Consider the following 12,517-nt stretch of genomic DNA (forward strand, 5'->3'; position numbering starts at 1 on the left):
AATGGATCGATATGTGGCAAGATATATAAGTGGAGGGTCAGTAAGTTATATCTATGCATTTGATACCACCACGCTCTTGGTCTCAATACCTTTGAAGCTTCAAAACATTCCACTCTACTAACCCAACCTGAGGCAGTAGTCATACACAAGCCCATTATCAGACAATACCCGACGAAACCCATAACCGAGTAATATCACCAGCAATACCTTGTAGTCCTTTTCAAGAACAGCTGATAGTAATTCTGAGGGGATCAATTTGCAACAAATGTACAAAAGAAAGACATCCATGGCATATGTCTTCTGGAATCGACCAAACTGTTTGGCAAATGGGATTGCGTGTATGATCTTCCAAATTTGCCACGAAATGTAGCTCAGAGACAGTGCTGTACCACCCCCAATTTTATGATCATTACGACATTTCCAAATATGTAGTATCTTGAATCTCAGTTGTTTAAAAGTCGCCATGAAAAGTCGATCAACCGCAAACGCAAATATCCAAGGCGAAAGGGCAAGTGACCGAACAACGGCACGAAGACTGTTTCGACAACGATAAGAGAGGCGTTGAAGAATTCTTGTCCATCCTTTTTCAAGCTCTATCATACTCTCACTCCAGGGATCAGAATCTGCATCCCAGTCATGGAATATCATGTCGGGGCCTCGTTGTGGTGCGATTTCTTCCACCTGTACGCCTTCCTGCTTGACTGATACCAGAAAAAGTGTCTTCCCAAAATGGTGCTCGCAGCGGTATGATACCTCATAATTAGCTTCAGGCCTGATTATCGAATGCGCCCTCACTATAGCTCCGCGCCAGCGCCATGAGGTATAAAGAGACGTGTTGTCGTAAAACTCTTCTCCCGAAACCTTGACAAATTTGCAGTATGCCACAAAGCCGTATTTTTCAGGAGGAATGGCCACACTGACTTCCACGACCAAAGGATCGACACCACTGACGGAGCTTTTGAGCAGAACTAGCGCATCATCAAATGTGCCTTTACTCTCAGGGGTTTCTGCTATGATGATCCTCTCATCAGATTGAGGTCTCCAGTGCCGTGGGCGGACTTCTGCAATGTAAAAGTTTTCAGGAATGTCCTTCAGGAACACCGTGTAGCTTGGAGACTCGGTTATGCTACTTGCAAAAGAAGAACTCGGGAGTAGGTTAGCTGAGCTCAATGGCCAGGTTGACCAGTACCGATAGTTCAGGTTACATAGTGGCTTCTTACGTCGCACGTAGAGGCCGTCTCGGCCACTTTCCAATGGAATAGCAATCATCGTCGTAGGATCTTGTTTTGTCCTGCATTGTAGCAGCCCATATGTCCCGTAGGTGAAGCTGTCGCTTGAGATTGGCATCTCGATGTGAAGGCCCTTGTTGGTTATTTGGAATGGCGGTGTCGGCGTTCCCACGCTGCAAGGAATGAAATCTTTGCATTCCGAGAATGCAGCTGGAGAGGTAGCTAGTACTCCCGATTCTTCTGGGTCATCCTGTTGAAGAGACCAAGCCAATAAAGTTTGATCATCCGAACGCTTCATGATCTCCTCTTGTAATCGCAAGAATGCATTTGAGCCCTCACCATAGAGTAAAGGCATATTGATACCAAAGATACCTAGCAGACTATATGCCGTATCTTCGATTCTAGTTCTTTCCCGTTTCGAAGCCCAGCTCATCCTTTCGGCAATACTTGCTGAATGGAGCCTAGATTGCAAAAGACGTCTCCCGGAAGCGCTGTGCTGATTTGGCATGGGTGAGGTTGTTAAGAAGTTCTGATGTATGCCTGTAACTTGTGTGATAATATCGACGATCTCATCCCGTTCAGATATGAAACTCCAATCGTCGTAGAGAAAGATGAGCCTCGACGGTGCTAATAGTTCTTGAAGTGTCTAGCTTCTTTCTATTTAATTTTTTTCTATACTTTACTAGTAAATATTAGTCTAAGCCTCTTAATAACTCTAATTTTTAATAGAATATCTATATAGATTAAAAACTTAATATATTAAATTAAGATTCTTTTAATTATTTACTTTTTTATTAAAAATATATATTATAACTATTAAAATAATAATTAAATTTTATAATAAAGATTATATAAAAGAAGCTTTTAAGCTATATATATAATAGCTATTTTTTCTTTTTATAATTATTAATTTATTAAAATTATATAATTAATTAATTATAATCTTTCCTTTTAATTTATAGTATTAATTATATTATAAATATAATATATATACTTCTTAATTATTTAATTAAATTATATATATTATTATAACTTATTAAAAGAAACTAATATTTATTATAATAATAATAATAATTTTAAACTTAAGACTATTAAGCTAGCCTTTATACCTTTATTAAGGGATTCTTTATTAAGAAAAAAGGCTTTTTCTATAGACTAGGATTTTAATATATATAATTATAAAAATACTATTAAATTAATTACTTTTAATTATTAGATTTTTTTACTTTTATTAAAAAAAAAGAGTTTAATAAGAAAAAAAAAGCTAAAAAAGATTATTTTTATAAAAAGCTAAAGGCTTTAATAAAGCTATATAAAAAGCTAGAATTAAATAAAAAATTAAAAGCTAAAAAAAAAGATTTCTTTATAATTATAAATATAAAATATATTTAATAGTAGCTAATTTATTTAATAAAGTAAATTACTTATATTATTAATATCTTTAATTAAAAGGTTAAGGTTATTAATATAAAACTATAAAGGTACTATATTATAATAGTTATAGAAGGGTTATTAGGTTATAGAGGGGTTATTACAGGGGCTTTAGTGAGGTTATATAATAAATATCCTCTATAAATTAAGGAATTATAGCCTATAGAGATAAAATATTATACCTTTTCTTCCTTATATTTATAATAAGGTCTTTTAATTATTATACTTATTATTTCCTTTAAATTAGTAATTATACTAAAGAAAGCCTTTTAATTAGCTAAAAATAATATATTAAGCTTAAAAAAGGCTAGTTTAATTAATTTAATTAATTAAAAGGTAGTATTTTTATATTACTATTAAAAGAACTTAACTAAAGGAATTATATAATAAGAAATCCCTTTAAATAATTTCTTAATATTATAAAAAGTCTTTAGCTTATAATTAATTAATAAATTAATTAATTAATTAATAAAGTAATTACTTAGGAAATTAAATAGGCTAGCTATTTTATACTTAACTATAGCTTTAATTATTAAATAGTAAATTTATAACTATTATTTAATCTTTTTATTAAGATTATTACTTTTTTCTCTTTTTAATTAACTTATAATTTAAAGATAACTTAATAAAAATTAATTAATCTAGCTAAAGGATATTCTAGTTAATAAAGGTAATTAGCTTTAAGTATAAATAGCTTAATTATAAAGAATTATATAACTTTTTATTTAAAAAAAACCTAGATTTATTATTATTTAAAAATAATTTAATTATTTTTAATAAAAGTAATTTCTTTTTATAACTATATAAGAGGTACTTTTTATAGCTTTTTTTTATTAAAAAAAGCTTTTTTTTATAATTAATTTAATTAATTAAAAAATTAATAGTATAGAAGTTTTATTTTATAGGCTTTTTATTTATATAAATAATTAAAAAGCTAAGACTTTTTTTTCTTTAGTAAGCTATAAAGATAATTTAGTAAATTAATTAATCTAGTTAAAGGATATTTTAATTAATAAAGGTAATTAGCTTTAAGTATAAATAGCTTAATTATTAAAGATTATATAATTTATTAATCTAAGGATAATTTAATTTCCTTTATTAAAGGTAATTAGCTTTTTTTTATAGCTATATAAAAAGTACTTTTTATAACTTTCTTTATTAAAAAAAGCTTTTTTAATAGTTAATTTAATTAATTAAGAAGCTATTAATAAAGAAGTTTTATTTTATAGGCATTTTATTTATAAAAATAATTAAAAAGCTAAGACCTTTTTCTAATAGCTAGCTTTCTTTATTAAAGGTAGCTTTTTTTATTAAAGGTAGTTTTCTTCTATAGCTAGTTTTTTTTATTATATATAGCTTTTTTTATTAAAAAAAGCTTTTCTTTATAAATTAATTTAATTAATTAAAAGATTAATAGAAAAGAAGTTTTATTTTATAGGTTATTTATTTATATAAATAATTAAAGAGTTAAAACCTTTTTTTCTTTTATTAAAAATAACTTTCTTTATTAAAGGTAATTACCTTCTATAGCTCTTTTTTCTTTTTTAAAATTATATAACCTTTAAAAGACTAATTAATTAATTAAAAGCTTAATTAAATAATCTCTTTATTAAAAAAGTAAAATTAATAGCTAATTAATTAGCTAAATAAATAATTAATTTAAACTATAGCCTTAATTTAATTAATTAGAAATTTTTTTATCTTTATTAAGAAAATCTTTTAAATAGTTTTAATACTATTTTAATAGGTTATACTTTATATTATAATAAGTATATACTATTAAAGTATTAATTATAGTAACCTTAGGGATATAGGCTATAATTAGCAGGGAGCTATATAATAATTATAGAAAGGTTATTAAGTTATAGAGGGGTTATTATAAGGGCTTTAGTAAGGTTATATAATAGATATCCTCTATAAATTAAGGAGTTATAGCCTATAGAGATAAAATATTATACTTTTTCCTTTTTATACTTATAGTAAGGTCTTTTAGTTATTATGCCTATTATTTCCTTTAAAATATATAGAGATAACTAGAGAATAGAGATTCTATTAAGGTAATTTATAATATTAAATTAAAGTAGGGCTAAATCTAGAGGCTAAATTTATATAATTAATCTAGATTATATATAGACCTGTTATCTTAATATCCTACCCTAGAGAGTAATATGTATCTTTAACTGTGTCTTTAACTGGGGGTCCAGCCTCTTTCAAACCAACGGCTCTTCGCAAATGCAGATTCCTGCTGTTGAATATCTGTGCCTGGTGGTACATCGGCCAGATAGGTGAAGCACACTTCAGAGCGTTGATACCAACTCATCATTGAGTTAATAGCTTCTGACAGTTCCGCACTACTGGTCTTGTCGATACAGCAGGTATCGACCCAGGCATAAGCAAGGTCATGCTGAAGAGCTAACTCGCATGTCTTTCTGATCTTTTCGTAACCTGATCGCTCTCTGCCTTCTTTCTTCTGCATATCCTGTAAACTAGCTTCTTGTCCCGCAACCCATGTATGGGAAAGGATGGCATATTCCGGAACTTTATGATCCATGAACTCCTCGACTTGGAGGGTTTTTGCGTTTAACAATCGCATTATGGGTTCCGAGATGAGCCAGAGGTCACTTCTGGGTGTCAAGAAAACAGAGTAAGTTTTAAAATTGCACTTTGCAAATAAATTCCTGATCATATCATATTCAGCCGCACCTTGTTATTTGGCACCCATGCATGCAGCTAACAACGTGGTCCAAGAAGATTGGGCCACTAACTGTGTATAGCACGCACTATAGAACAGACCAATCTTATCCATGAAAGCAGTACGCGTCTTGGGTCACGTGCTACTCGAGTTTGTTCTCCGAATACGATGGGAAACTTTCAGAACAGAGTTAGCACGAGTACATGAAGTACTGTTTACTATACCGGATTTTCAAACCTCGCTTACGATAAAACGTTCAAATCGGTCATGGTCCAATATTCCCGCCGTAGCCTTCTCATGTGCCAACCGACTCTCGTTTTCCAAGCATGCAGATTGTGAACGAATCACTCCGGGTACTAGTATATGCATATGCCAAGCCACGGCACAGGGCGGACCGGGTGATCCTACAGCTGAGATACATGACCCCCACCCTGAGAGTACACAGATCAAAGTTCAGCTGGGTATAGGGAGCCTAGTGATTGAAACTGGCATGTTTATTTTCATCATTGTGGTCACATTTCCGGTCTTGGTATTTTGCGGTGATTCCTGGATGAAGAAGGTCGAAGTCGACTGATCTTGGCAAAGTATGCATCTTGTAGTCGGTTGTCAACTTGGCATAAGCCGGCAAAGTTGATCAGCAACTTGGCAAACCAGAACAGACGAATCAGCCGCCGGTATCCTGAGGAATAGCAAGAATTCACTCATAATATTACTGAAAAGTGTGATTCATAGTGGCATGTTTGCAGGTCATGGTCTGAGATGGCCAAGACATTCTTGCAGCACCAAGACGACAACCAAAATGAGCTGATGATAGATGATGAATGCAAGACTAACAACAAGGCATGATCAATATTAGAGATTTCAGTGACGAGTTGCGAGGAGAAAAGGTATAAATAATCAAGCATCCCGCGGCATTGTTGGAAGATATTCCCTTTGGAGAACAAGGACAATTACCAAGAACTTGACGACCATCGCTTCCTTTTTATCCTCCTCAATATACCTTGCAAAAAATCAAGATGCTCTTCAAATACCTCCTCCCTGGGCTGCTAGCTACTTCTGCTGTAGCTGCGCCAGTTGCAGACATCGACGAAACTGAGGGTACCCTCGTGCTCTTCAAGCGCGACGATGTCCTCGATGCTCGTGATCTTGAGCTCGCCGACATCCATGGGGTGAATACAACCGAGAGTAAGACTCCATTGATTACCCTTCTTATCTACCCTCTGGAATGATGCTGACCGACCACCTTCAATTACAGTGTACAAGCACTCCATGGTCAAGCGTGATGATGGAGATCATGTCGTTGTTTGGGTTGCCCGTGACTTTGTTGAGGATCGCAACGTGGCCGACGATAGACAGGGCTTTAGTAAACGCCAGGGTGCCCGCCCCGGCGATAAAAGTGGCTTCGGCGCTGATACGGCTTCCGACTACTGCCGTGATCACAAAAGGCAGGACCACACAGGACCGAACGGACCTTACTCTGGCGGTGTACAAGCCATGTATCGATGGGCTCGCGGCCACCCTGGTGGCAGTTGGCCTCTCGGATCTAGCTGGAAGAACCTCGTCCTCGCTGGCTCAAACAAGGGCGCTAACGCTATCTACAAGGCAAAGATGGTTAGTGGTGGCGATACGTGGATTGGCACTCAGGATGTGCGAAACGATGCGGACTGGACACAGAAAAGGGCTCGTGAATTCAGTGGCCGCGGATGGAGGGCGTCTTCAAAGGGAGGGGAGACTTGTGTCTTGTGGTCGCGCATCAACTACGAAATCGTCAGGACTGACTATCGCTACTAAGATACTGAGGTATCCGTAGCAATAGCAAACGTGGATTGGTCTATTTCTGTATACACGAGTCTGTCTTTGGTATGTTGGAACACCCAATCAGTATAGCTAGTCTACAACATGGTCAGAATACTGGAAAGGGACATGTCACAATAAATAGCCTTTGGTACAAAACGTTTAATCCGAGTCACGCTGCGGATCCTTGATCAACTCTCTTCCTCCAACAAACCTAGGTCCAAAAGTTTATATGTTCGCAGGCGCAACCTGAGCCCCAACCCTAGTGAGGCTTTCAAGGTTTGTTAATAAATCTTTTTTATTTTATCCGGTTTATGGTTTCTATCAAGTATAAAAACCCTTTCATCCTGGCTTTTAAATCGTCCCCCAACAAACACATCAACTTCGTAGCTCGTTGACCACCACCTCAGATCATCTCTGCAAATCTTCGCCATGAAGGAAAAGACAACAACAACTCGACCGAAGGTCATCTTCTTTGATCTGGATGGGACCCTATTTGACGACAACCACTCCCTCCAATGCGCTATTAATACAGCTCGCCGCACCGTCGATATTCCCGATACTCTCTCTATCGAAACACTCACAACTTGCTACTTGATCGCCCGCACCAAAACCCACGATTTAATTCTCCAGGGCGATTTCACAGAGGAACAGATAAGAGAAAAAAGAACTCGCCATTTCTTTTCGTTGATTGGTCTCAGCGACTATGGCGAGGAACAAGTCAAAGCATTTGGTGACACGTACAAGAAGGCATATCGAAGTTCCCGAAGAGCTACTCCCGGAACGATAGAGACGTTAACAAAGCTTCGGGAGATGGGATACAAGATTGCCATCATAACCAACGGATCCGAAGACTCACAGCAGGATAAGATAAACCAGATCGGAATCGCGCACTTGGTCGACCGTCTTTTCGCTTCATGGGAACTTGGGTGGGCGAAGCCAGATTCACGAATTTTTCACCACGCAATGGGCAAGTATGACATCACACCTGAAATGCTGAAAGGGAAGGGCAGGCCGTACATGATCGGAGATGATATGGAGCGTGATGTCCACGGCGCTATGGATGCTGGAATGGATGCTATCATTTATTCACCTGCTTGTGCGGGAGCAGCCCCAGCATCTTCAGATGCTGTGCCGGTTATCTTCGGCAACATGACCCAGCTGTTAAGCATCATGAAAGTGGACGCGGGGAGAAAAAGTCGAAAGAATCGAAAGAGCCGAGACGATCATTGGTACAAGTGCACTATTTTCTAAACTACCTAGATAGTTGAACTACCTACAAAAGACAGGTATCTATCGTTGATATCATTCAAAGGCTGCAGGATCTGAATGTGGATTGTTGTATTTCTAGGTATTTATCAGATGAATTAAGTAATTGTCCTTCTGTGGTTTATATATCATTACTTTTGTCACTCAATGAGGCATCCAACTACACTCACCAACTGCCAAAAGCACTTGGCTGCATACAACGCCACAGCACCGCCACCAATATTAAGTAACAAGCCAGCTCAGCTCCTAAAGAGAGAATAAAAATATCTCGTCTTGATGAGCGCTTATCTTTTTATTTTCCCCGCTCGTCTACTCCTCTTAGCTAAAGCTTGTCCTTTTCGCCTTCGGTCTTATCAGAATGAGGCTCATCAAAGCCAAAGATTTAGTCGAAACTCAGCGTATCTCCTTCAAAGAATTCTATGGGGATTTGCCCAAGTACGCCATCCTCTCACACACCTGGGAGGGTGACGGTGAAGTCACCTTCCAAGAGTGCAATACCAAAACCTCCAAATCAAAGTCAGGATACGAAAAGATCACCAAGACGTGTGAGCTAGCCCTCGCAGACAAGGTTCAGTACGTATGGGTCGACACCTGTTGTATCGATAAGTCCAGCAGCGCCGAGCTCACAGAAGCCATCAACTCCATGTTCCTTTGGTACCAGAAAGCCAAGTTCTGTTATGTGTATCTATCCGACAAGGTTGAACAGTTTCCACTTGCAAAATGTAGGTGGTTCACCCGTGGGTGGACATTGCAGGAGTTGATTGCTCCCACGTCTATATCATTTTACAACCAAGCGTGGGACTTTATCGGCTCAAAGCGGAGTCTACTAAGCTCTCTTTCAGACATCACATCCATTGAACAAGAATTCCTAGGTCACATGGCTCCGATCTCATCTGCTTGCATCGCCAAGCGACTTTCGTGGGCTGCAAAACGGGAGACTACTCGTATAGAGGACATGGCGTACTGTTTGCTCGGCATATGCGACATCAACATGCCAATGCTATATGGAGAGGGTGAGAATGCTTTCCGGCGTCTTCAAGAAGAAATCATCAAAACAACGTATGATTTAAGCCTTCTTGCATGGACGCCACCCTTCACCACGTCAGAGGAGTACTGTGGATTTCTCGCCACTTCAGTCAAGCATTTCGCTTCCTGCTCAAAGATGTACTCAGTGGCAAACTCTCTACTGGACGAAGGCGAGATGAGCATATCAAACAAAGGTCTTAGACTCCGCGCTCGGGTATACTTGCTTGATTATTCAGAGCTCAGCTATCCTGGACTCGAGGATATTACATACCGTTATGTTCTGGAGCTGGATTGTATGGCTCCTGGTTACGAGGGTGAATTCTTAACCATACCAATGCGCAAGATTGGACCAAATGCGTTTGTGAGAGCGCGAGGGTTCGAGGAAAACAGGACCATCCGCAAATTGACGGCCTCTACTTCTTTCTGCCTTGTTCCTGCGGTTGCAGGCGGCAGTATATTCCACACTATCACTCTTCTTACAAAACTACCCGAACGGAGGATACAGAGGCCTTTGTTAAAAGCAAAACATTCTGATCTCGTTTCATACAGCCGTTTCACAATGGTCACAATTGAGCTACCACCTGAAATAGCAATTGTCTCTAGTACCGAGCTTCCCAACAAGTTCTGGGATATGGAAGATAGTGTGTTCTTTGGTCCCTACGGATCGTATCAGAACTGGGGCGCGTTTGTGCTTAACACAAAGTCTTTGTTCCTCTGCTTCTGGCACAAGGGCCCAACAGAGTGGTCTCTTAAGGGAACACTGCTTGATATGAGGAGCTCAAGTGTGTATGCATTATGGAAGGATCTTTTTCTCTCGGCGGATCAATTGGGTTATCAGCAGCCGGTTGTCCAGAACTTCTTGAACAATGCGCAAAGCGAGATGAAAACTTCGATTGAGACAAAGAATGAGGGACGGAACATCAAATTATCTTTTACTGTATTTAGGAAAGATAACCCGAGTTTGTGTAGTGGGCCACGGTGGAGGGTTGTATTTCGGGAAGACGTTGTAAAATGAGCATCGTAAGCGTTGCGTATATATGAACAAGACTTCAAGACTACGATGGCACGCCCAATGGACTGCGTATTCCAAGTTTATAGTCACCCGATGTACAAGATTTCATTTGGTGCGTAATCTATTGATGTTGATACAATAATACATGTGTTCGCACTAGGCGTTGTGAGAAATCAAAAGCATGCCTGCGTCTTGCGACAGGACCTCCGCATGATCAAGTCGATTGATAGGTGAATCAACCACGGAACTTCATAGCGATCTTAGATCGCTTGCCCTGACCACTGCCATACAAAGCAGGGCCGGGAATCTGCCAACTGTCGCCCTGGTTATCATAAACAGAGAAACCAAAGATTTGAGAATCAGAAGTACTGTAGATTTCCGAAGCGACAACACCAGAACTGGACAGATCATCGCTACCAGAGCCAGTAACCTCGATGTTACCGCACTGCATATAAAACTCGGGCTCGGAGAGATGAGCACGGTGAAGAGCGATGAGCTCGTTACGGATGACGTACTTTCCAGCTGCGATAGAAGCTGGAATAGTAGCAGAGTTGACACCACCATTCTCGCGGAGCTTGTCGGTAGCCCAAACCCCTTCAGTGTTGGCGGGTCCAGAGACAAGACCCTCTTCAGCGATCTTGGTCCACTTGAGCTGCGTCTTGTCTACAGAAGTGCAGTCGCCGTTGCAAGGGGCGATGTAGGTAATGACAGGACCACGGTGAGACTCGGCCCAGCCATTAGGATTGATCTCCTTATCGTCGGAGGTCCAGAAGAAAGAGGCTTTGGAACCAGCAGCGACTTTTCCATAGTTCTTGGAGGCCTCGGCATCACGACGGCAGACAAAGTCAGGGCTGGAGATGTCCATCTCTGGGCCTTCATCTTCGGTGGAGAAGCTCCATCCAATCGCATTGGGGTCGGGAGAGGGGTTCCAGCGACTGAAGCCCTGGTAATCGGTGCCATCGAGAGTGAAGGTGTTTAGGTAGCCGTGGGCAGCGACATTGGAGACCAGAAGAGCAGTACCAAGCATAAGGTATCGAGACATGATGAAGTAGTGGTTTACTCGAAGTGTTGAGATTGGGAATATATAAGGAACGTTTTTGTTGAAATGAGAGTGATGTCACTTGTCAAAAGTGCTGTAGAAATGAATGAATGAAGAAAGGAATGAAGTTGTGCTTTATCAACAAGAAGCGAACTGAGGATACAAGACTCCTTTTTAAGCAAGACTCAACAAACCCCAGTCCACATAACCAACATGAAGGATTCATCCCGCCAAGACATGAAAGTTTTAAGTTATCAAATGGATCGACATCCCTGCGAAGATTATGAACAAAACCCCTGGCCTAGTTTAATCCTGCGAGATCCTATCACAGTCAAAAGTCTAGCCGCCAAGTTTTGAATGACAGAACAGTAGTCATTAAAACCGGATAAGCATGTCTTTAAGGATGCTTCACTGGAAGCCAAATTGGAAATCTTGTGTCGATCTTGGGTTTAGAATTGCCTAGTTAGGTCTCATGGCCAATACGCGCTGGGTGGTGTCGTAAGCGCCCTGGCTTCTAGTTTCTTGGCATGGAATGGAGGGTGACAACGTGGTTCGATCTCAAACCTCGGCAGTTTAGATGAGCCATTTGATAAGGACGGAGATTCATTGGAGCTGGATTGTTATGTTTAATGACAAGGTCGTTGTGTCTTCCACAATATCCAGCTTCACCATGATATGCCGGCCAAGACTTGAGACTCCACTAGGGAAATAAGCATAACAGATGGCCATCCATCAGGATCTAAAAGGATCCAAGTGGTTTGATACGATTCATGCATCATCCGGTAATCGCGGTGGAAGGATTTCTAGAAGTAAACACAGCCACCACAACCTTGTTTCAACTTCTTGGTGATCATCGATCAGGATTTGATGAATCTGTACTAGTGTAAAGCCAAGCCTCAGCAGCCCACATCCCGGGCTGTAGTATTGTTTCATCTGATTTTTCAGCTGTTTCAAAAGGAAACAATACGTACTATATGTACATGTACACGTACATGAAGGGTGCGACTACGGATGAAATGATTCAA

General features: G+C 39.2%; 6 protein-coding genes across 6 annotated transcripts; 3 read left to right on the top strand and 3 right to left on the bottom strand.

Annotated features, from left to right (window-relative positions):
- Nucleotides 1–114: 114 nt before the first annotated feature.
- Nucleotides 115–1,584, bottom strand: FPOAC1_009759 (uncharacterized protein; the record flags this gene model as incomplete). Its single annotated transcript, XM_044854180.1, has 2 exons — nt 115–117; nt 208–1,584. 2 exons carry the CDS (start codon nt 1,582–1,584, stop codon nt 115–117), a joined length of 1,380 nt encoding a protein of 459 aa, XP_044706850.1.
- Nucleotides 1,585–4,848: 3,264 nt separating this feature from the next.
- FPOAC1_009760 (uncharacterized protein) lies at nt 4,849–5,253 on the bottom strand (the record flags this gene model as incomplete). The annotated part of the gene is made up of 1 exon (XM_044854181.1): nt 4,849–5,253. The coding sequence occupies one exon, from the start codon at nt 5,251–5,253 to the stop codon at nt 4,849–4,851; it is 405 nt and encodes a 134-aa protein (XP_044706851.1).
- A 1,115-nt stretch (nt 5,254–6,368) lies between these two features.
- Nucleotides 6,369–7,143, top strand: FPOAC1_009761 (uncharacterized protein; the record flags this gene model as incomplete). Its single annotated transcript, XM_044854182.1, has 2 exons — nt 6,369–6,537; nt 6,608–7,143. 2 exons carry the CDS (start codon nt 6,369–6,371, stop codon nt 7,141–7,143), a joined length of 705 nt encoding a protein of 234 aa, XP_044706852.1.
- A 435-nt stretch (nt 7,144–7,578) lies between these two features.
- FPOAC1_009762 (uncharacterized protein) lies at nt 7,579–8,400 on the top strand (the record flags this gene model as incomplete). The annotated part of the gene is made up of 1 exon (XM_044854183.1): nt 7,579–8,400. The coding sequence occupies one exon, from the start codon at nt 7,579–7,581 to the stop codon at nt 8,398–8,400; it is 822 nt and encodes a 273-aa protein (XP_044706853.1).
- A 373-nt stretch (nt 8,401–8,773) lies between these two features.
- Nucleotides 8,774–10,456, top strand: FPOAC1_009763 (uncharacterized protein; the record flags this gene model as incomplete). Its single annotated transcript, XM_044854184.1, has 1 exon — nt 8,774–10,456. One exon carries the CDS (start codon nt 8,774–8,776, stop codon nt 10,454–10,456), a length of 1,683 nt encoding a protein of 560 aa, XP_044706854.1.
- Nucleotides 10,457–10,688: 232 nt separating this feature from the next.
- On the bottom strand, nt 10,689–11,495 carry FPOAC1_009764 (uncharacterized protein; the record flags this gene model as incomplete). Its single annotated transcript, XM_044854185.1, has 1 exon — nt 10,689–11,495. One exon carries the CDS (start codon nt 11,493–11,495, stop codon nt 10,689–10,691), a length of 807 nt encoding a protein of 268 aa, XP_044706855.1.
- Nucleotides 11,496–12,517: the final 1,022 nt, after the last annotated feature.

This window comes from Fusarium poae, chromosome 3 (assembly GCF_019609905.1).
Source record: "Fusarium poae strain DAOMC 252244 chromosome 3, whole genome shotgun sequence".
Taxonomy (NCBI): Eukaryota; Fungi; Ascomycota; class Sordariomycetes; order Hypocreales; family Nectriaceae; genus Fusarium; species Fusarium poae.